Source organism: Triticum urartu, chromosome 5 (genome assembly GCF_003073215.2).
Source record: "Triticum urartu cultivar G1812 chromosome 5, Tu2.1, whole genome shotgun sequence".
NCBI lineage: Eukaryota > Viridiplantae > Streptophyta > Magnoliopsida > Poales > Poaceae > Triticum > Triticum urartu.
The window spans coordinates 309,464,080-309,484,994 of NC_053026.1; the positions used below are offsets into that span (position 1 = coordinate 309,464,080).

General features: G+C 44.6%; 2 protein-coding genes across 2 annotated transcripts; one reads left to right on the forward strand and one right to left on the reverse strand.

The window, feature by feature from the left end:
- The first annotated feature begins 14,384 nt into the window (after positions 1-14,384).
- LOC125508752 (phosphoglucan phosphatase LSF2, chloroplastic-like) lies at positions 14,385-17,564 on the forward strand. Its single transcript, XM_048673539.1, has 5 exons — positions 14,385-14,798; positions 16,011-16,216; positions 16,581-16,751; positions 16,875-17,105; positions 17,186-17,564. The coding sequence occupies exons 1-4, from the start codon at positions 14,420-14,422 to the stop codon at positions 17,076-17,078; spliced, it is 960 nt and encodes a 319-aa protein (XP_048529496.1). The 5' UTR covers positions 14,385-14,419; the 3' UTR covers positions 17,079-17,105; positions 17,186-17,564.
- A 195-nt stretch (positions 17,565-17,759) lies between these two features.
- LOC125508753 (leucine-rich repeat extensin-like protein 5) lies at positions 17,760-18,954 on the reverse strand. Its single transcript, XM_048673540.1, has 3 exons — positions 18,288-18,954; positions 18,133-18,198; positions 17,760-18,030 (listed from the first exon to the last, which is right to left on the reverse strand). The coding sequence occupies exons 1-3, from the start codon at positions 18,952-18,954 to the stop codon at positions 18,017-18,019; spliced, it is 747 nt and encodes a 248-aa protein (XP_048529497.1). The 3' UTR covers positions 17,760-18,016.
- Between the last annotated feature and the right edge of the window lie 1,961 nt (positions 18,955-20,915).

The following is a 20,915-nucleotide window of genomic DNA, read 5'->3' on the forward strand; positions in this document are numbered from 1 at the left end:
GTTGTATTTTTCGATTATGAAATCTTACAGATGGATGTCAAAACAAGTTTTCTTACTAGTTTTCGTAATAAAAGTTGTATGTGATACAATAAAAGGTTTTGACGATCCTAAGAATGCTAAAAGGTATGCTAGCTCCAGCAATCCTTCTATGGACTAGAGCAGGCATCTCGGAATCGGAATATATGTTTTGATGGAGTGATCAAAGCTTTTAGGTTTATACAATGTTTGCTAGAAACTTGTATTTACAAGAAAGTGAGTGGGAGCACTACAACATTTCTGATAAGTATATGTGGATGACATATTGTTGATTCAAAATGATGTAGAATTTCTGGAAAGCATAAACGGTTGTTTGAAGAGTGATTTTCAAAGGAAGACCTGGATAAAGCTGCTTACATATTGGGCATCAGGATCTATAGAAATAGATCAAGACGCCTGATGATACTTTCAAAGAACAGACACCTTGACATATTTTTGAAGGATTTCAAAATAGATCAGTCAAAGAAGGGGTTCTTACCTGAGTTTTAAGGTGTGAAGTTGAGTAAGACTCAAAGCTTGACCACGGCAGAAGAAAGAGGAAGGACGAAGGTCGTCCCCTATGCTTTTGTCATAGGATCTATATGGTATGCCATGCTGAAGTACCGCACCTGATGTGTGCCTTGCCACATGTCTAGCAAGAGGGTACAAAGGTGATCTAGGAGTAGATCACCGGGTAGCGGTCAAAAATTATCCTTAGAGGAATAAGGAAATGTTTCTCGGTTATGGAGGTGATAAAGAGTTCGACGTAAAGAGTTACATCGATGCAAGCTTGACACCTATCCAGATAGCTCTCAGTAGAGATACCGGATACGTATAATGGAGCAACAATTTGGAATAACTCCAAGTGGAACGTGGTAGCAGCATCTACGATATAAAGTTTTGTGAAATACATAGGGATCTGAATATGGCAAGACCCGTTGACTAGAACCTCTCTCAAAAGCATAACATGATCAAACCCAGAACTCTTTGAGTGATTATCACATAGTGATGTGAACTAGATCATTGAGTCTAGTAGACTCTTGGATGTAGGTCACATGGCGATGTGACCTGTGAGTGTTAATCACATGGCGATGTGAACTAGATTATTGACTCTAGTGCAAGTGGGAGACCGTTGGAAATATGCCCTAGAGGCAATAATAAATTAGTTATTATTATTATATTTCATTGTTCATGATAATCGTTTATTATCCATGCTATAATTGTATTGATAGGAAACTCAGATACATGTGTGGATACATAGACAACACCATGTCCCTAGTAAGCCTCTAGTTGACTAGCTCGTTGATCAATAGATGGTTACGGTTTCCTGACCATGGACATTGGATGTCGTTGATAACGGGATCACATCATTAGGAGAATGATGTGATGGACAAGACCCAATCCTAAGCCTAGCACAAAGATCGTGTAGTTCGTATGCTAAAGCTTTTCTAATGTCAAGTATCATTTCCTTAGACCATGAGATTGTGCAACTCCCGGATACCGTAGGAGTGCTTTGGGTGTGCAAAACGTCACAACGTAACTGGGTGGCTATAAAGGTACACTACAGGTATCTCCGAAAGTGTCTGTTGGGTTGGCACGAATCGAGACTGGGATTTGTCACTCTGTGTAAACGGAGAGGTATCTCTGGGCCCACTCGGTAGGACATCATCATAATGTGCACAATGTGACCAAGGAGTTGATCACGGGATGATGTGTTACAGAACGAGTAAAGAGACTTGCCGGTAACGAGATTGAACAAGGTATCAGGATACCGACGATCGAATCTCGGGCAAGTATCGTACCGCTAGACAAAGGGAATTGTATACGGGATTGATTAAATCCTTGACATCGTGGTTCATCCGATGAGAGCATCGTGGAGCATGTGGGAGCCAACATGGGTATCCAGATTCCGCTGTTGGTTATTGACCGGAGAGTTGTCTCGGCCATGTCTGCATGACTCCCGAACCCGTAGGGTCTACACACTTAAGGTTCGATGACGCTAGGGTTATAGGGAAAGTATGTATGCGGTTACTGAATGTTGTTCGGAGTCCCGGATGAGATCCCGGACGTCACGAGGAGTTCCGGAATGGTCCAGAGGTAAATATTGATATATAGGAAGTATGGTTTTGGCCACCGGAATTGTTCCGGGCATCACCGGTAGTGTACCGGGACCACCGGAGGGGTCCGGGGGTCCACCAGGTGGGGCCACCAGCCCCGGAGGCTTACATGGGCCAATAGTGGGAAGGAACCAGCCCCTAGGTGGGCTAGGGCGCCTCCCACCAAGGCCCAAGGCGTCCTCAAGGGGAGAGGGGGCAAACCCTAGGCGCAGATGGGCCCTAAGGCCCACCCTAGGTGCGCCCCCTCTCTCTCCCCCTTGGACGCCTCCCAGATGGGATCTGGGGGCTGCCGCCACCCCTAGGGAGGGAACCCTAGGTGGGGGCGCAGCCCCTCCCCTCCCCCTATATATACTTGAGCAAAGGGGCAGCCCAACACACGATTCAATCTCCCTGTTGGTGCAGCCCTACCCCTCTTCCTCCTCGTCTCTCGTAGTGCTTGGCGAAGCCCTGCTGGAGTCCCGCGCTCCTCCACCACCACCACGCCATCGTGCTGCTGCTGGATGGAGTCTTCCCCAACCTCTCCTTCTCCCCTTGTTGGATCAAGGCGTAGGAGACGTCACCGGGCTGTACGTGTGTTGAACGCGGAGGTGCCGTCCGTTCGGCACTAGGATCATCGGTGATTTGAATCACGACGAGTACGACTCCATCAACCCCGTTCACTTGAACGCTTCCGCTTAGCGATCTACAAGGGTATGTAGATGCACTCTCCTTCCCCTCGTTGCTAGATTACTCCATAGATTGATCTTGGTGATGCGTAGAAAATTTTGAATTTCTGCTACGTTCTCCAACATCGGACGTGATGCGTATATACATGATCATACCTAGATATTCTCATAACTATGCTCAATTCTGTCAATTGCTCAACAGTAATTTGTTTACCCACCGTAACACTTATGCTCTCGAGAGAAGCCACTAGTGAAACCTCTATGCCCCCCGGGTCTATTTTCCATCATATTAATCTCCCGTTAACAAGCTATTTCTAGTGCTGTTTTTTATTTCGCTTTATTTACTTTGCATCTTTATCATAAAAATACCAAAAATATTATCTTATCATATCTATCAGATCTCACTTTTGTAAGTGACGGTGAAGGGATTGACAACCCCTTTATTGCGTTGGTTGCGAGGATTTTATTTGTTTGTGTAGGTGCAAGGGACTCGTGCGTGGCCTCCTACTGGATTGGTACCTTGGTTCTCAAAAACTGAGGGAAATACTTATGCTACTTTGCTGCATCACCCTTTCCTCTTCAAGGAAAAACCAACGCAGTGCTCAAGAGGTAGCAAGAAGGATTTCTGGCGCCGTTGCCGTGGAGTCCACGCAAAAGTCAACATACCAAGTACCCATCACAAACCCTTATCTCCCGCATTACATTATTTGCCATTTGCCTCTCATTTTCCTCTCCCCCACTTCACCCTTGTCGTTTTATTTTCCCTCTCTCTCTTCCTTCTCTTTCCCTATTTGCCTTTTTTTGCCCGTTTCTTGTTTGCTTGTGTGTTGGATTGCTTGCCTGTCACGATGGCTCAAGATAATACTAAATTGTGTGACCTTACCAATACCAACAACAATGATTTTATTAGCACCCCGATTGCTCCTCTTACCGATGATAAATCTTGTGAAATTAATGCTGCTTTGCTGAATCTTGTCATGAAAGATCTGTTTTCCGGCCTTCCTAGTGAAGATGCCGCTACCCATCTAAACAACTTTTTGATTTGTGTGGTATGCAAAAGAAGAAAGATGCAGATAATGATATTGTTAAATTGAAGCTATTCCTGTTTTCGCTTAGAGATTGTGCTAAAGCTTGGTTTTCGTCTTTGCCTAAAAATAGTATTGATTCATGGAATAAGTGCAAAGATGCTTTTATCTCTAAGTATTTTCCTCCTGCTAAAAGATTTCTAGAAGCGAAATTCAATCCGGCATAAAAAAATTGTAAAATCATCCACAAATTCAAACCATGTGTAGGGCAATTACTTAGGCACTTTTATGTAAATCACTTTAGGAGAAGCTACTAAACTCCTAGATAATATTATGGTTAATTATTCTCAATGGCTCACTGAAAGATCTACTAATAAGAAAGTGCATGCGATAGAAGAAATTAATGTTTTGAGTGGAAAGATGGATGAACTTATGAAATTATTTGCTAATAAAAGTGTTTCTTCTGATCCTAATGATATGTCTTTGTCTACTTTGATTGAGAATAATAATGAATCTATGGACGTGAACTTTGTTGGTAGGAATAATTTTGGTAACAACGCGTATAGAGGAAACTTTAATCCTAGGCCGTATCCTAGTAATTCCTCTAATAATTATGGTAATTCCTACAACAATTCTTATGGAAATTTTAATAAGATCCCCTCTGAATTTGAGACTAGTGTTAAGGAGTTTATGAATTCGCAAAAGAATTTCAATGCTTTGCTTGAAGAAAAATTGCTTAAAGTTTATGAGTTGGCTAGGAATGTTGATAGAATTTCTCTTGATATTGATTCTTTGAAACTTAGATCTATTCCACCTAAGCATGATATCAATGAGTCTCTCAAGGCCATGAGAATTTCCATTGACGAGTGCAAAGAAAGAACCACTAGGATGTGTGCTAAGAAAGATTGTTTTGTGAAAGCGTGTTCTTCTAGTTACCATGAAAATAAAGATGAAGATCTAAAAGTTATTGATGTGTACCCTATTAAATCTTTGTTTTGCAATATGAATCTTGATAATGATGGGACTGAATATGATCCACCTTTACCTAGAAGGCGTTCCAAAAATTCAGAGTTTTTAGATCTTGATGCTAAAATTGGTAAAAGTGGGATTGAAGAGATCAAAACTTTAAATATCAATGAACCCACTATCTTGGATTTAAATGATTTTAATTATGATAATTGCTCTTTTATAGATTGTATTTTCCTTGTTGCAATCCGTGCTAAATTCTGCTCATGCTTATAGTCAAAATAAAGCTTTTACTAAACATATCGTTGATGCTTTGATGCAATCTTATGAAGAAAAACTTGAGTTGGAAGTTTATATCCCTAGAATACTTTATGATGAGTGGGAACCTACTATTAAAATTAAAGATCATGAATGCTATGCTTTGTGTGATTTGGGTGCTAGTGTTTCCACGATTCCAAAGACTTTGTGTGATTTGCTAGGTTTCCATGATTTTGATGATTGCTCTTTAAACTTGCACCTTGCGGATTCCACCATTAAAAAACCTATGGGAAGAATTAATGGTGTTCTTATTGTTGCAAATATGAATTATGTTCCCGTAGATTTTATTGTTCTTGATATATATTGCAATCCTTCATGTCCTATTATTCTTGGTAGACCTTTCCTTAGAACGATTGGTGCAATTATTGATATGAAGGAAGGGAATATTAGATTCCAATTTCCGTTAAGGAAAGACATGGAACACTTCCCTAGAAATAAAATAAAATTACCTTATGAATCTATTATGAGAGCCATTTATGGATTGCCTACCAAAGATGGCAATATCTAGATCTATCTTCGCTTTTATGCCTAGCTAGGGGCGTTAAACGATAGCGCTTGTTGGGAGGCAATCCAATTTTATTTTTATTCCTTGCTTTTTGCTCCTGTTTAGTAATAAATAATTTATTTAGCCTTTGTTTTGGTTGTGTTTTTTGTGTTTAATTAGTGTTTGTGCCAAGTGGAACCGTTGGGAAGACTTGGGGAAAGTCTTTTTGATCTTGCTGTAAAAAACAGAAACTTTAGCGCCCACGAGAACTGCTACCATTTTTATTTGGAAAGTGCTATTTAGTTAATTCTTTTTGCATATGATTAATAGATAAATTCCTCACGTCCATCAATTTATTTTAGAATTTTTGGGGTTCCAGAAGTTTGTGTTAGCTACAGATTACTACAGACTGTTCTGTTTTTGACAGATTCTGTTTTTCGTGTGTTGTTTGCTTATTTTGATGAATCTATGGCTAGTAAAAGAGTTTATAAACCATAGAGAAGTTGGTATACAGTAGGGTTAATACCAATATAAATAAAGAATAAGTTCATTACAGTACCATGAAGTGGTGTTTTGTTTTCTTTCGCTAACGGAGCTCACGAGATTTTCTATTTTAAGTTTTGTGTTGTGAAGTTTTCAAGTTTTGGTTAAGTTTCGATGGATTATGGAACGAGGAGTGGCAAGATACTAAGCTTGGGGATTCCTATGGCACCCTGAGGTAAAATTCAAGGATACCCAAAAGCCTAAGCTTGGGGATGCCCCGAAAGGCATCCCCTCTTTCGTCTTCGTCTATCGGTAACTTTACTTGGAGCTATATTTTTATTCACCACATGATATGTGTTTTGCTTGGAGCATCTTGTATGATTTGAGTCTTTACTTTTTAGTTTACCACAATCATCCTTTCTGTACACACCTTTTGAGAGAGACTCACATGATTTGAAAATTATTAGAATACTCTATGTGCTTCATTTATATCTTTTGAGTTATATAGTTTTTGCTCTAGTGCTTCACTTATATTTTTTAGAGCACGGTGGTGGATTTTTTTTATAGAAACTATTGTTCTCTCATGCTTCACTTAGATTATTTTGAGAGTCCTACAAAACAGCATGGTAATTTGCTTTAATTATGATAGGCATTCAAGATTAGTAAAAAAATTCTTATGAGTGTGTTGAATACTATGAGAAGTTTGATACTTGATAATTGTTTTGAGATATGAAGATGGTGATATTAGAGTCATGCTAGTTGAGTAGTTGTGAATTTGAGGAATACTTGTGTTGAAGTTTGTGATTCCCGTAGCATGCACGTATGGTGAACCTTATGTGATGAAGTCAGAGATGATTTATTTATTGATTGCCTTCCTTATGAGTGGAGGTCGGGGACGAGCGATGGTCTTTTCCAACCAATCTATCCTCCTAGAAGCATGCGCGTAATACTTTGTTTCGATAACTAATAGATTTTTGCAATAAGTATGTGAGTTCTTTATGACTAATGTTGAGTCCATGGATTATACGCACTCTCACCCTTCCACCATTGCTAGCCTCTTTAATACCGCGCACTTTTCTCCGGTATCATACACCCACCATATACCTTCCTACAAATAGCCACCATACCTACCTATCATGGCATTTCCATAGCCATTCCGAGATATATTGCCATGCAACTTTCCATCGTTCCGTTTACTATGACACGCTCCATCATTGTCATATTTCTTTGCATGATCATGTAGTTGACATTGTATTTGTGGCAAAGCCACCGTTCATAATTCTTTCATACATGTCACTCATACATCATTGCACATCCCGGTACACCGCTGGAGGCATTCACATAGAGTCATATTTTGTTCTAAGTATTGAATTGTAAGTAAATAAAAGTGTGATGATCATCATTTTTAGAGCATTGTCCCAAGTGAGGAAAGGATGATGGAGACTATGATTCCCCCACAAGTCGGGATGAGACTCCGGCTAAAAAAAGAGGCCATAAAAAAGAGAAAAGGCCCAAAAAAATGAGAGAAAAAGAGAGAAGGGACAATGCTACTATCCTTTTACCACACTTGTGCTTCAAAGTAGCACCATGATCTTCATGATAGAGAGTCTCCTATGATATCACTTTCATATACTAGTGGGATTTTTTCATTATAGAACTTGGCTTGTATATTCCAATGATGGGCTTCCTCAAAATGCCCTAGGTCTTCGTGAGCAAGCGAGTTGAATGCACACCCACTTAGTTCCTTATGTTGAGTTTTCATATACTTATAGCTCTAGCGCATCCGTTGCATGGCAATCCCTACTCACTCACATTGATATCTATTAATGGAATCTCCATAGCCCGTTGATATGCCTAGTTGATGTGAGACTATCTTCTCCTTTTTTGTCTTCTCCACAACCACCATTCTATTCCACATATAGTGCTATGTCCATGGCTCACACTCATGTATTGCGTGAAGATTGAAAAAGTTTGAGAACACCAAAAGTATGAAACAATTGCTTGGCTTGTCATCAGGGTTGTGTATGATTCAAATACTTTGTGTGGTGAAGATAGAGCATAGCCAGACTATATGATTTTGTAGGGATAACTTTCTTTGGCCATGTTATTTTGAGAAGACATAATTGCTTAGTTAGTATGCTTGAAGTATTATTATTTTTATGTCAATATTAAACTTTTGTCTTGAATCTTTCGAATCTGAATATTCATACCACAATTAAGAAAATTACATTGAAATTATGCCAAGTAGAATTCCACATCAAAAATTCTGTTTTTATCATTTACCTACTCGAAGACGAGCAGGAATTAAGCTTGGGGATGCTTGATACGTCTCCAACGTATCTATAATTTTTTATTATTCCATGCTATATTATATTCTGTTTTGGACATTATTGGGCTTTATTATACACTTTTATATTATTTTTGGGACTAACCTATTAACCGGAGGCCCAACCCAGAATTGATGTTTTTTGCGTATTTCAGAGTTTCGCAGAAAAAGAATATCAAACGGAGTCCAAACGGAATGAAACCTTCGGGATTGTGATTTTCGGAACGAACGTGATCCAGAGGACTTGGACCCTACGTCAAGACATCAACCAGGAAGGCACGAGGTAGGGGGCGCGCCTACCCCCCCAGGCGCGCCCTCCACCCTCATGGGGCCCACGTTGCTCCCCGACGTACTTCTTCCTCCTATATATACCTACGTACCCCCGAACTACCAGATACAGAGCCAAAAAACTAATTCCACCGCCGCAACCTTTTGTACCCGTGAGATCCCATCTTGGGGCCTTTTCCGGAGCTCCGCCGGAGGGGGCATCGGTCACGGAGGGCTTCTACATCAACACCATAACCTCTCCGATGATGTGTGAGTAGTTTACTCCAGACCTTCGGGTCCATAGTTATTAGCTAGATGGCTTCTTCTCTCTCTTTGGATCTCAATACAAAGTTCTCCACGATTCTCGCGGAGATCTATTCGATGTAATCTTCTTTTGCGGTGTGTTTGTTGAGACCGATGAATTGTGGGTTTATGATCAAGTTTATCTATGAACAATATTTGAATCTTCTATGAATTCTTTTATGTATGATTGGTTATCTTTGCAAGTCTCTTTGAATTATCAGTTTGGTTTGGCCTACTAGATTGATCTTTCTTGCAATGGGAGAAGTGCTTAGCTTTGGGTTCAATCTTGCGGTGTCCTTTCCCAGTGACAGTAGGGGTAGTAAGGGACGTATTGTATTGTTGCCATCGAGGATAACAAGATGGGGTTTATATCATATTGCATGAGTTTATCCCTCTACATCATGTCATCTTACTTAAAGTGTTACTCTGTTCCTTTGAACTTAATACTCTAGATGCATGCTGGATAGCGGTCGATGTGTGGAGTAATAGTAGTAGATGCAGGAAGGAGCCGGTCTACTTGTCTCGGGCGTGATGCCTATATACATGATCGTACTTAGATATTCTCATAACTATGCTCAATTCTGTCAATTGCCCAACAGTAATTTGTTTACCCACCATAATACTTATGCTCTCGAGAGAAGCCACTAGTGAAACCTATGGCTCCCGGGTCTATTTTCCATCATATTAATCTCCCGTTAACAAGCTATTTCTAGTGCCGTTTTTATTTCGCTTTATTTACTTTGCATCTTTATCATAAAAATACCAAAAATATTATCTTATCATATCTATCAGATCTCACTTTCGTAAGTGACGGTGAAGGGATTGACAACCCCTTTATTGCGTTGGTTGCGAGGATTTTATTTGTTTGTGTAGGTGCGAGGGACTCGTGCGTGGCCTCCTACTGGATTGATACCTTGGTTCTCAAAAACTGAGGGAAATACTTATGCTACTTTGCTGCATCACCCTTTCCTCTTCAAGGGAAAACCGATGCAGTGCTCAAGAGGTAGCAAGAGGCGGTGGAGAGAGAGTCCGGCCAAAACCGAGGCGGGACATTAGCGTGGAAGAGAAGAGTGCGCACACAATCATTGAGGGTGCGAAGGATCCGTTCGGCGCGACCATTTTATTGCGAGGTATACTGGCAGGTGAGACAAAAAATCGTGCCGTGTGTGGCAAGGAGGGTGCGAACCCCGTCGTTGTCGAACTCCTTCCCGTTGTCAGTCTGCAAGGCATGAATGGGACTCCCAAACCGCGTAGCGACGTAGGATTAAAATGTAGTGAGAACGGAGAGTGCATCGGATTTTCTCCACAACGAGAAGGTCCACACATAGTGCAAAAAATCATCAAGTATGACAAGATAGTATAAAAAAAACCCGTATTACTGGTAACAGGTGATGCCCACAAATCACTATGAATCAACTCAAATGGATACGACGCCACCGATGAGGACGCGCTAAACGGAAGACGGACGTGCTTGCCGAGACGACAAGCATGACAAGTGTGATCATCGGTTTTGTTACACGTGAATGAAAAAGTCCTAAGAATATGACGAAGGGTGGCCGGGTTCGGATGTCCCAGCCGAGTATGCCAAAGGTCCACTATGGCAGAGAGAGCGACCGGAGCGGATGCGGAAGTGGCGGTGGAGTTCACTGGGTAGAGGCCGTCTGGGCTGTCACATCGGTGGAGCACCATCCGGGTACGGGCGTCCTTGACAGAAAAACCCACTTCGTCAAATTCAACAGTTATGGGTGAAACTAAGACATTGGATTAGTAACTAACTCAGATGAAACTAAGACATTGGACATGTGAATAGGTGTAGAATTAGATGGAAAGGAACCATGACCGACATGAGTAATGGAAAGGGAAGACCCGTCCCCAACAATGATATGACATGCGGTAGAAACTGGAAATACGGAGTTGAGGTTACCAGGGTTGGATGTCATGTGGGTGGTAGCCCCGGAGTCCATATACCAGTCGCCGCCTCCGGTGTACACGTTGGGTGTAGGGGCGGAGTGAAGCGCCGCAAGGAGAGCCGGATTCCAAGGGGTCGACGGGAGTGCAGCGGCCGCAGCCGGAGGGACGGCTGGGTAGCCACCCGGGGTGGCGTAGCCAGGCATGGCCGCGACGTAACCACCCGGGGCGGCGTACGGAGGTGCCACGACGGGTTAGCCACCCGGGGCGGCGAGCAACGCCTGATGCGTGCCGGGGCGGGGGGCGAGGATCCCAGCCGGGACGGGGGCCCGCGGCATGGGCATCATGTACGCATGGACCACCCCCGTCCAAGGGTTGGTCGCGGCAGCCCAAGGGGCCGGGGGCAGCAGCTGCTGCTGCGGCTGGCGGGGCGCCCCCCATCCTGAGCGCCATGCTGTTGGTGCTGCTTCTTGCCGCGGCGCCCCCTGCGGCGACGATCAGGGGCAGGGGAGGCGGCTGGTAGACGGGCGGCGGAGGCCGCGGTGGCTGCGGCACCGTGGGAGGAGCGGCGCGGGAGGTGCCCGCAGCGAGAGCCGTGTGCGTGGCCCGGGACTTCACCATCTTCATCCTCCTCTCCTCCAACCGAAGATAGGCCACGACCCGAGGAAAAGTCGGGTCTGGGAGGAAAGTGAGGTTGGAGGCCGCGTTGTCGAACTCCTCGTTCAGACTGGCGGTGAGCGTGCCGAGGAGGAGGTCATTGGAGACCCGCTCCCCGAGGTCGCGAAGTTCGTCAGTAAGTTTCTTAAGGCACATGCAATAATCGTCAATGGACGAGTCAAGTTGATGGCAACCAAAAAATTCCTGCTGAAGAAACACGCGGCGCTGGATGGCGTTGTCGAGGAAGAGCCCGTTCAGCTTCACCCACACCGTCTGCGCGTCATCGCTGTCGCAAACGATGGTGTGGAAGATGTCCTTGGAGATGGTTTGGTACAGCCAGCGAGTGATGGTGGCGTCGATGGTCAGCCAGTCGTCGTCCGCGAACATGAGGTCAGAGTCGACGAAGCCATCGACGTGATCAATGAGGTGGTACTCGCGGAAGACGAGGGAGAAGTAGGTCTTTCAGACGTAGTAGGTGGAGTTGGCGTAGTTGAGGACGATGGGCACGCGGGCGAAGATGTCGAGATCGCGGACGACTTCCACCGGGGAAGGGGCCGGACCTTCGAAGGGGTTGGAGGGAAGGGAGGCGGCGGCGTGGGGAGAGGCCATGGAGGCGGCGCGACGACCGAGGGGGGTGGTGGCGGTGCGGCTGGGTAGGAGGTGGCGATCGGGGTGGGAGTTGCGATCGAGGGATGAGGAGATCGGGTGGGTGGCGGCGGCTCGGGAGGGAGAGGGGTGGTGGCGGCGGCTCGGAAGGGAGAGGGAGGCGGCTCGGGAGAGGGATGGGGACGGGGAGGCACACGTGGCGGCAGGATGAAGATGCAGCGGTGGCGCGGGTAGATGGCGGTGGCGGCAGCGTTGTGCTGCGGCGGCGGCTAGGAGCGGAAGCTAGGGTTGGATCGGAAGAGAAATTGATACCATGTTGAAGGCAATGCAACTCTCGATGTATTGCATATATAGATACAAAGGGAGCCCTCAACTTTATCTATACAAGAAAACTAGAGGCAGGGCCGGTAGAAGATTATCCTAACAGATACATGTACATATATGTTCAACAGCCATGAGCTAGGAAGGAAAGGAACTGGCAGCATCATGCCCCGATGAGAGAGAAAATAAATTAGAGCTTGCATGGTGAGGAGTAAGGAAGAAAATGAATTGACGACTTCAGAGCATCTACAGCCAGTCATCTTAAACTCTTCTTAGACACTCGGGTGGACGGTTTGGTGTGGCGGATAAAAAAACTCCAACCCAAGCGGGTACCTCAAACCGACCTCAAACGTCCGGTTTGACCGACACCCCTCATATCTATCCTAAATATGAGGCGGATATGGGGCCCAGGCACGTCCGCCACGTCGGACCCGGTTCATCCTGACCCACCCGACCCCACATATATTCATCTCTATCCGCTCCTCGGACCAAACCCTAACCACTCCGCCACCCAAGCTTCCGTCCGACGATCTCTTACCTTCTTCGGCATGGCCGGCAGCAGATCCCTGTCCTACACCTTCGGATTCATTGACCCGGAGCTTGTCCCACGCGGCTTTGAGGAGGAGATGACCGCCCATCTTGGACTGCGCCGCTTTCTGGAGGAGGCCGCTCAACGACAGCGCTCGGACTCCTTTCGTCGGAAATCCACCGTGTCTGCCCAAATGGCGCATAGCCCCGGCACGAGGTTTGTCAACGCTGCCTCACCGGAGATAGTGCGGTCGTCTGGCGTCCGAATATGGCAACGGATGCACAACGCTTCGTTGGCGCGTCGAGGCGGAGGTGAACGCATGGGCATCGTCCGACACAAATATGGCGTGGCGTGCCTGCCGTGCAAGGCAGCGAGCGTAGGGCGGCAGACGTTGGCGAGGCAGGGTCACATTCTTCGGCGCTACTTAATTAAAATATCCGGTTATGAAAGAGATTATTTGAGACGCGTCCGTTACTCCAGGACGCACCCACGTGCATCCGCATGCATTTGAAGGGGCGGATTTGTTGCATTTCGATTGTAGATACTCTAATGCCTGCATGGGAGGGAATGGGGTCATGCATCATCTGCTCGTGCGTGTGCACCTGCACACGCTAATTCGGGATTGTGTGTTGTTGTGCAATGAACGATGACCCGTCAGCAGGTCCTGGCCAGGGTTTGAGCGGCAACCACGATGCCCGCAGTCAACAACATGCGGCTACATTAGTGACATGGCGTAGGGTAGCAGTCGACACGAGCATTGATCGCTTCGATTTGCCTCTGCTCGGTCAGATAAATTGATCTGGCTCTCACTCTTGTTTGAAACCTAAACGAAAAGAAAAAAATATCTTGTATAAAATTTGTTTTTTCAGAAAATATATATGCACTGCATTATGAAGCAAAAAAAATAGTGTATAATGACACATGAAACAGGTTTTGCAAATTTTATCCGCACGGGCATTTATACCTTTTTTATAAATACATGTAACTTTATTAATAGTCATAATAATTATAGGTAACCGCTTGGCAGGAGCGGATCGCTATCTGAAAAAAGAACTTATTATAGATACATTAATATGGACTTAAGATTCAAGAAAATGTAAAGTAACTCATATGGCTAAAAATTATGATGAAATCTCTTGTAAACATCTTTTTCATGGTATCAATCTCTGCTCGAAGAAATACTTCAAAGAATTTAATAAAAAATATGTAATTAGTCTGAAGCAACGATGTTGCCACTCTTTCACCCGTACGAACACTTTTTTTGAGAGCGCCTTGAGTCACGGAATACCAGTTGGGCTGCTAATTCAGACCCAAGCCCGGCCTGAGAGACAAACTCGGCCCGGGCTGCCCATGCTCAGGTTTATTGTGAACCAGTAATAAAAAGATAAATAATAAAGGTGGCGCCCGTACGTCCAAAATCCGCAACTTGATGGGAAGGGGATCCATTCCAATAGCTCCGGCAAGACTCCCGACCACCGCCGGCCGTATAGCGTCCACCGTCTCTTTCTCTACGTCGGAGTGCCGCAAGGATCTCGCCATCATGGCAGCCACTGCCAACGCATCCTGCCTCCCCGCCTCTTCGCGCCTACCGGCCAGCGGCGCGGGCATCCGGAACAGGGGGAGGCTGCCAATGGCCGCCGTTGGCTGCACTGCCGGACGCGGCGGGGTTCACCTGAGGAGCGCCTGGCCTCTCCTGTGCACCTCCTCCTCCGCTGCGTCCGGAGCACGGGGTAGCGGGAAGATGGAGGACTACAACACCGCCATGAAGCGGATGATGCGGAACCCATACGAATACCACCACGACCTTGGTACGAACTTTTGCTGGCCATATGAATTGTGGGTATTCTTTGATTGATTGAATGATGTAAGTTCAGTTAGAGCTGGGATAATCCTTTATTCCAAAGAAATGTCGATATTTGTAGGGCTCCATTTGTGAGAAAATGTTGAATTGTGTGTCTCATAGGACTATCGAGCACAAATTGGCGCATTGGTGGCTCGATGCATATTGTGATGCATCTCAATGTTTGTAGGACCCTCTTAGATGTGATGAACTACACCTGTCCTTGATTAGATGTTGAATTGTTACGGAATCTTGTTATCTTGGCCAAATGAATTGTTCCTTCTAGTGTGCCTACATTTGTGTTAGGTTGTTAACTCAGCTGATTTTAGATTGTGATTAAGACCATTTGTTAGGCTTTGTTTTCATGGTTGCATGATTTATGTTGGGTAAGTGCTAACATGAATTGGCTCAAAAAAATTGCTAACATGAATGTTCGGTTATAAATGTCATGAAAGCCATAGCAAGGAGACAATGAGTAAGCATGTCGTTTTCTGGGTTGGGTGGCGACCTGGACACATTTTGCATTGATTTCTTCAAATACTGATCTGTTTATTTATCTCAATCTCAATTGGTCTAGTCATGGCAAAGCGATTGATAAAAATGACGGGATGAAAAATTGCCATCTTGAAGACTTTATAATCAGCATATTATTTTTTCTCCTTACATAGCATTTGTTATCTGCATGGTGTATAATTTGGTGGCCAAAAAGAGTAGCATGAACTTTTCTTCTTGGTATATTTGGTAGGTCGATCTTTTATGTTTCACTCTCAAAACTGAATTTAGGATCTGCTTGGTCTAATGGAAAGAGTGGCCAAACTAAATTTAGTTTCATTTTCAAAACTGAATTTAGATTTAAGAAGGACCAAGATATTTTGTTCTGATGTGTGTTGTACCCTCACAGATCACTTTAATGGCATTTTACTAAAATAGAACTGCAGTGTGGCACATGCTTTTGTTATAGTTCAGAATAACCTAAATCTTCATGAAGTAGCAATTTCTATAAAAGGGCAACTTTATATAGGAATAGTTATTGGCCCCTCGTTTGTCACTGAGTATTAGGTTTCCCTCTCTTGCTTTGTTATCATTTTAGAAATGATGAACGAAATATAGTTATTATTTAGAGAGAAAGAGAATTTCCCTCTTGTGCACTGATGAATTAACTATTACATGTGAAACTTAGGTATGAATTATGCTGTCATAAGTGATAGCTTGATTGTTGGCTCGCAACCTCAGAAGCCTGACGATATTGATCACTTGAAAAATGAGGAAAATGTAGCCTATATTCTTTGTCTACAGCAGGACAAGGATATCGAATACTGGGGCATTGATTTTGAAGCTGTTGTCACTAGGTGCAAAGAACTTGGCATTCAGCATATGAGAAGACCAGTGAGTTTCTTATTTATCAACTGAGTGAGTTCATGTTTTGTGCTTCTTTCTTAATTCTGATAACATAAATTACAGTTACTGCCACTCTGCATTCTCTTCACATTTCAAGTGATTTGTAAGTTATAATATCTGGTGTTTCCTTTATTTTGACTAGATAATGTTATTAAGCTAAACATTGATCATAAGGATCTTTAGTCTGTAGAACTAGAATTTTGTGGTGATATCTCTAGAAGTAACACAAAAAGAGAAGGTTAACAAACAAGTAATCTTGAAGAAGCTGAGCTGCAAATCATAAGCAAACTGCAAGCTAAGGGTGTTCTGTTTAGAAGGAAAACTAAGGATATTTACAATTTCTCGTTTGCAGGCAGTAGACTTCGATCCAGATTCGCTGAGGAAACAGTTACCGAAAGCAGTTTCCGCACTAGAATGGGCTATATCACAAGGCAAAGGGCGAGTTTACATCCATTGCACTGCTGGACTTGGTAGAGCGCCTGCGGTTGCAATTTCTTACATGTTCTGGTTCGAGAATATGGACGTAAGCTCATTTCATCTAAATCGTAATATAGTACTAGAAATCATTATCAAGTCATGTTTTCACATGCGTGCTTTACATATAAACCATGATGAAGATATACTATTACTATCCATCTGTTTGCAGCTAAATACGGCTTATGAAAAGCTAACCTCCGTAAGACCGTGTGGACCGAGTAAGAAAGCTATCCGCTCTGCAACCTATGATCTAGCTAAGAGTGATCCAAATAAAGAAGCTTTTGAGACCCTGCCGGAGCGTGCTTTCGAGGGAATATCAGTTTCAGAGAGGAAGTTAATACAAGACCGTGTCCGTTCCCTCCACAAGGCATGAGAAAGAAAAGGGAAAACATCACGAGAGGTGACGTGTTTTTATTGTCAGTTATTGACCACACACCAATGTATATCATTCCTACTCTTATGTTCTTTTTTACACTGCAGCTGGACAGGGGACGAGGTAAACTTTTGCTATATGATAGACCTGATTGCTAGATTTCTACTAGCTGCTGGAAAGTAAGAGGTTTGAGCCAAGCTATTCTCGGAATAAAGCTTAAGACCGACCTTGTTGTTGGTTGGTATTGTAATAAAAAGAAAATAAAGATGCATGAAAAGATGTTATCTACCACATATGGTGAACTTGGATGCAGTTTACCACATCTTTTCGGTCAGAGGTCATTTAAGGTGTTTGAAGATCAATGCATCAATATAGATGTCATGTATTTATCATTATAATCATGTTGTTCCGGGAATATTGGTTCATGTATTTCGTCATTGATGGCAACAGATTGAAACTATTACTCAAAAGTACAAGCATATATCATGTCGTCGCCAATTGTCATGCATATGCTCATTTTGGCTGTGCGGTAAAGTTTATCGTGTTACATTCACGGATGAAATAAAGTTTCTTTTGTATTTGCACGAAATCTTAGTGTTAAACTATGCTGATAGTGTTCTTTGCTGTGGTGAACCTTTTTTTGTCAGCTTGATCACACTCTTCTCGTTGAAAGCTGAACAGTTAAATGCAATCTGCTCTTTTATATATGTATAGTTTTCAATGGAAAAGTACATCTCTTACAAGGCACATGATGCACTGACCAATCTAGGTCAGCTGTATGGTAAGTTGGTTACTAGTTTCCGGCACAGGTGATGCAGCCTATATACTTTTTTTCATGACTGCATCTGAATTCAAGACATATAACATCATCTGCCAATAAGCATAAATTAACTTGAGATAGTTAATTATAACTGAATCCCCGATCCGGTTGGCATCAATCAAGGTGTCAATGCTGCATGAAAAACAAGATAGAACATCAGACAAACACAACCAATTAGTAGGTCATAATTCTGAATTTTTTTTCAAAGAATAAATGTTGAACAGAATTAATTGCCTGATGAAGCTGGCGTCATCCAGGAGTCGGGGATGCGCGAGACCACGGGTGGCGTTGGCTGTCCAGCTGCAAATCATTTGAGCCTCAATTCAAATTCAAACTCAAGAGAAATTCATATTCAAATTCAAAGTCAAAAGAGCAATGTGGGTACGTACTGAAGCAGATGAAGAGGACTTGAGGGGGGAGGACGACGCCGCAGGAGATGGGGAGGTACATCATGCGGACGGGGTCGATGGGCTTGGGCAGCATGCGGTTGACGTCGCCGAGGATGACCGGGCACAGGCACCGCAGCGAGCGGTCGTCCACCGCCGCCGTGCTGTTGAGGAACATGCCCAGCCCGCTGCAGCACTCGCTCTGCGGCGTCGGGGTGTCCGGCTCGCTCCCCGTCAGGAACGACGCGCACGTCATCAGCCCCGCCAGCGGCGTCACGCAGTCCGCCGGCGACGACGCCGACCCGCCGCCGTTGCCCGGCTGCTGCAGGCCTGGGAACCCGGGCAGCGGCTGCAGCGCCGGCTGCGAAGGCGCCCCGCTGCTGACGCACGGTGGGCTAATAGCGGGCGACGACTGCAACGGCGGCGGCGGCGACGGCGGCGGCGAGGACGGCTTGAAGCGAGACGCTGGCGGCGACGCTACCCTGCCCCCGGGCACCCCCGGGAAGCCAGGGTTGCGCTGCCTGCCGCCCGGGAACCCCGGGAACCGAAGCTCGCCTTCGTCGGCCCCGCCGCTCCTCGCCGCCGCCTCCGACGACTGCGCCGCCAGCACCATCGCAGCCACCTCCATCACGACCAGCGCGCGCCTCGACCACACCAACGATGACGCCATCGATCGCCTTCTCGACCACCAAGTACAGATGACAGGAGCGGAAGATCGACGAAGCTACACTGGCTAGTCGCCGCCGCTGTACGATGACAGGAGTAATCCGGCGAGCTTCTCGATTTATAGCTTGAAGCCCACCGATTATCGTATCGAAATTACAAGTGACTGGCAGAAAGATCATGCGCGGGGCATTGCTCTAATCTAAGGTCGGATCTTGGAGCGCCGCGCCAAGCGAGGCGTCTGCATGTAGGTGGACGTGTTCAAGAAACAAGGCATTATGAAAGTGGAAAGCAGGTGCATATCATTGTGGAGTTAGGAACATCACTTGCTCTGCAAATCATTTACGGGTTATTTGGAAAAAATAGTATTCCTTTTTTGAGCAAAAAAAATATATATACTATTTTTAAAAAATAGCTTTGTAAGGATTTTTATGCACATGCCCACTTTGTTTTGCGAAATTAATTCTTGTAGGAGTATTACTCGATCAAAGTACAATCACGCTTAACAGCGTCTAAACTCTAAAACAACCTTTGGTCCTGACCCAGGCCATACTGCAGTTTGACCTTGAGTCCTCCCAAAGTTTGCCAAAATACGACTAGAAGAATTAGGCCAACTCCACCGCGCGACCCCAAACGGACGTCCGTTTTGTCCGGATTCTATCCGTTTGGGTAGGGATTTGGGGTCGTGTCCGGACGTGTCCTGAGATGCGGTGGCCGTGCCCCTAGCGCGCGGACGCATCCTTTTGCCCTATCCTGTCCGTCAGGGCCAAAAATGCCCAAATTTTCATCAAAACTAGTTTCCAACCCAAATATTTGTCTGAAAATTAAAATAATTTTACAACCCAATTAAAATTGTCTTTAATAAAATAGTTTTACAACCAAATCGAAATTGTCTGGACTAAACATAAAATGGACCAATACATCTATTGGTTGCCAATGTGATCCCACACGTACTCAACCAAGTCATTTTGAGGATTCAAATAAGTGTGCCAATCACGCATCTCACGGTGGAATTGGGCAAACTGTTCAAATGTGGCCGGGTCTTGGTGTAGGGGCTCAATATTTTCACCTTGATAGTCAAATCCTTGATCGAAGATACTCTCATCACGCTCGTCCTCGACGATCATGTTGTGCATGATCACACAAGCAGTCATCACTGTAACGTCCTCGATGCGGCTATATCTCCTACGTGTCGAAGCACGACTTAGAGGCATAACCACATTAAAAGCAATGTCGCAAGTGAGGTAATCTTCACACAACCCATGTAATACATAAGGGAAAGGGATACATAGTTGGCTTACAATCGCCACTTCACACAATTACATGAATAAATCATTACATCATCCAGATACACACAAGGTCCGACTACGGAACCAAAATGAAAGAAGACTACCCCAAAAGCTACACATATCCCCGATCGCCCCGACTGGCCTCCACTACTGATCAAAAGGAAGCGAAACATCAAAACGAATAAGGTCTTCATCGAGCTCCTCCTAGAGCTTGGTTGTGTCACCTGCACAGTTCAACGGGGACTCAGCAATCTCACACCCTCGCGATCAAGACTATTTAAGCTTATAGGTAGGGTAACAGTTATGAGGTGGAGCTGCAGCAAGCACTAGCATATATGGTGGCTAACTTACGCAAATGAGAGCGAGAAGAGAAGGCAAAGCACGGTCGAGAATCTATGATCAAGAAGTGATCCTAGACTACTTACGTTCAAGCATAACTCCAACACCGTCTTCACTTCCCGAACTCTGCCGGAAAGAGACCATCACGGCTACACACGCGGTTGATCCATTTTAATTAAGTTAAGTTTCAGGTTTTCTACAATCGGACATTAACAAATTCCCATCTGCCCATAACCGTGGGCACGGCTTTCGAAAGTTCAAAACCCTGCAGAGGTGTCCCAACTTAGCCCATCACAAGCTCTCACGGTCAACGAAGGATATTCCTTCTCCCAAGACAATC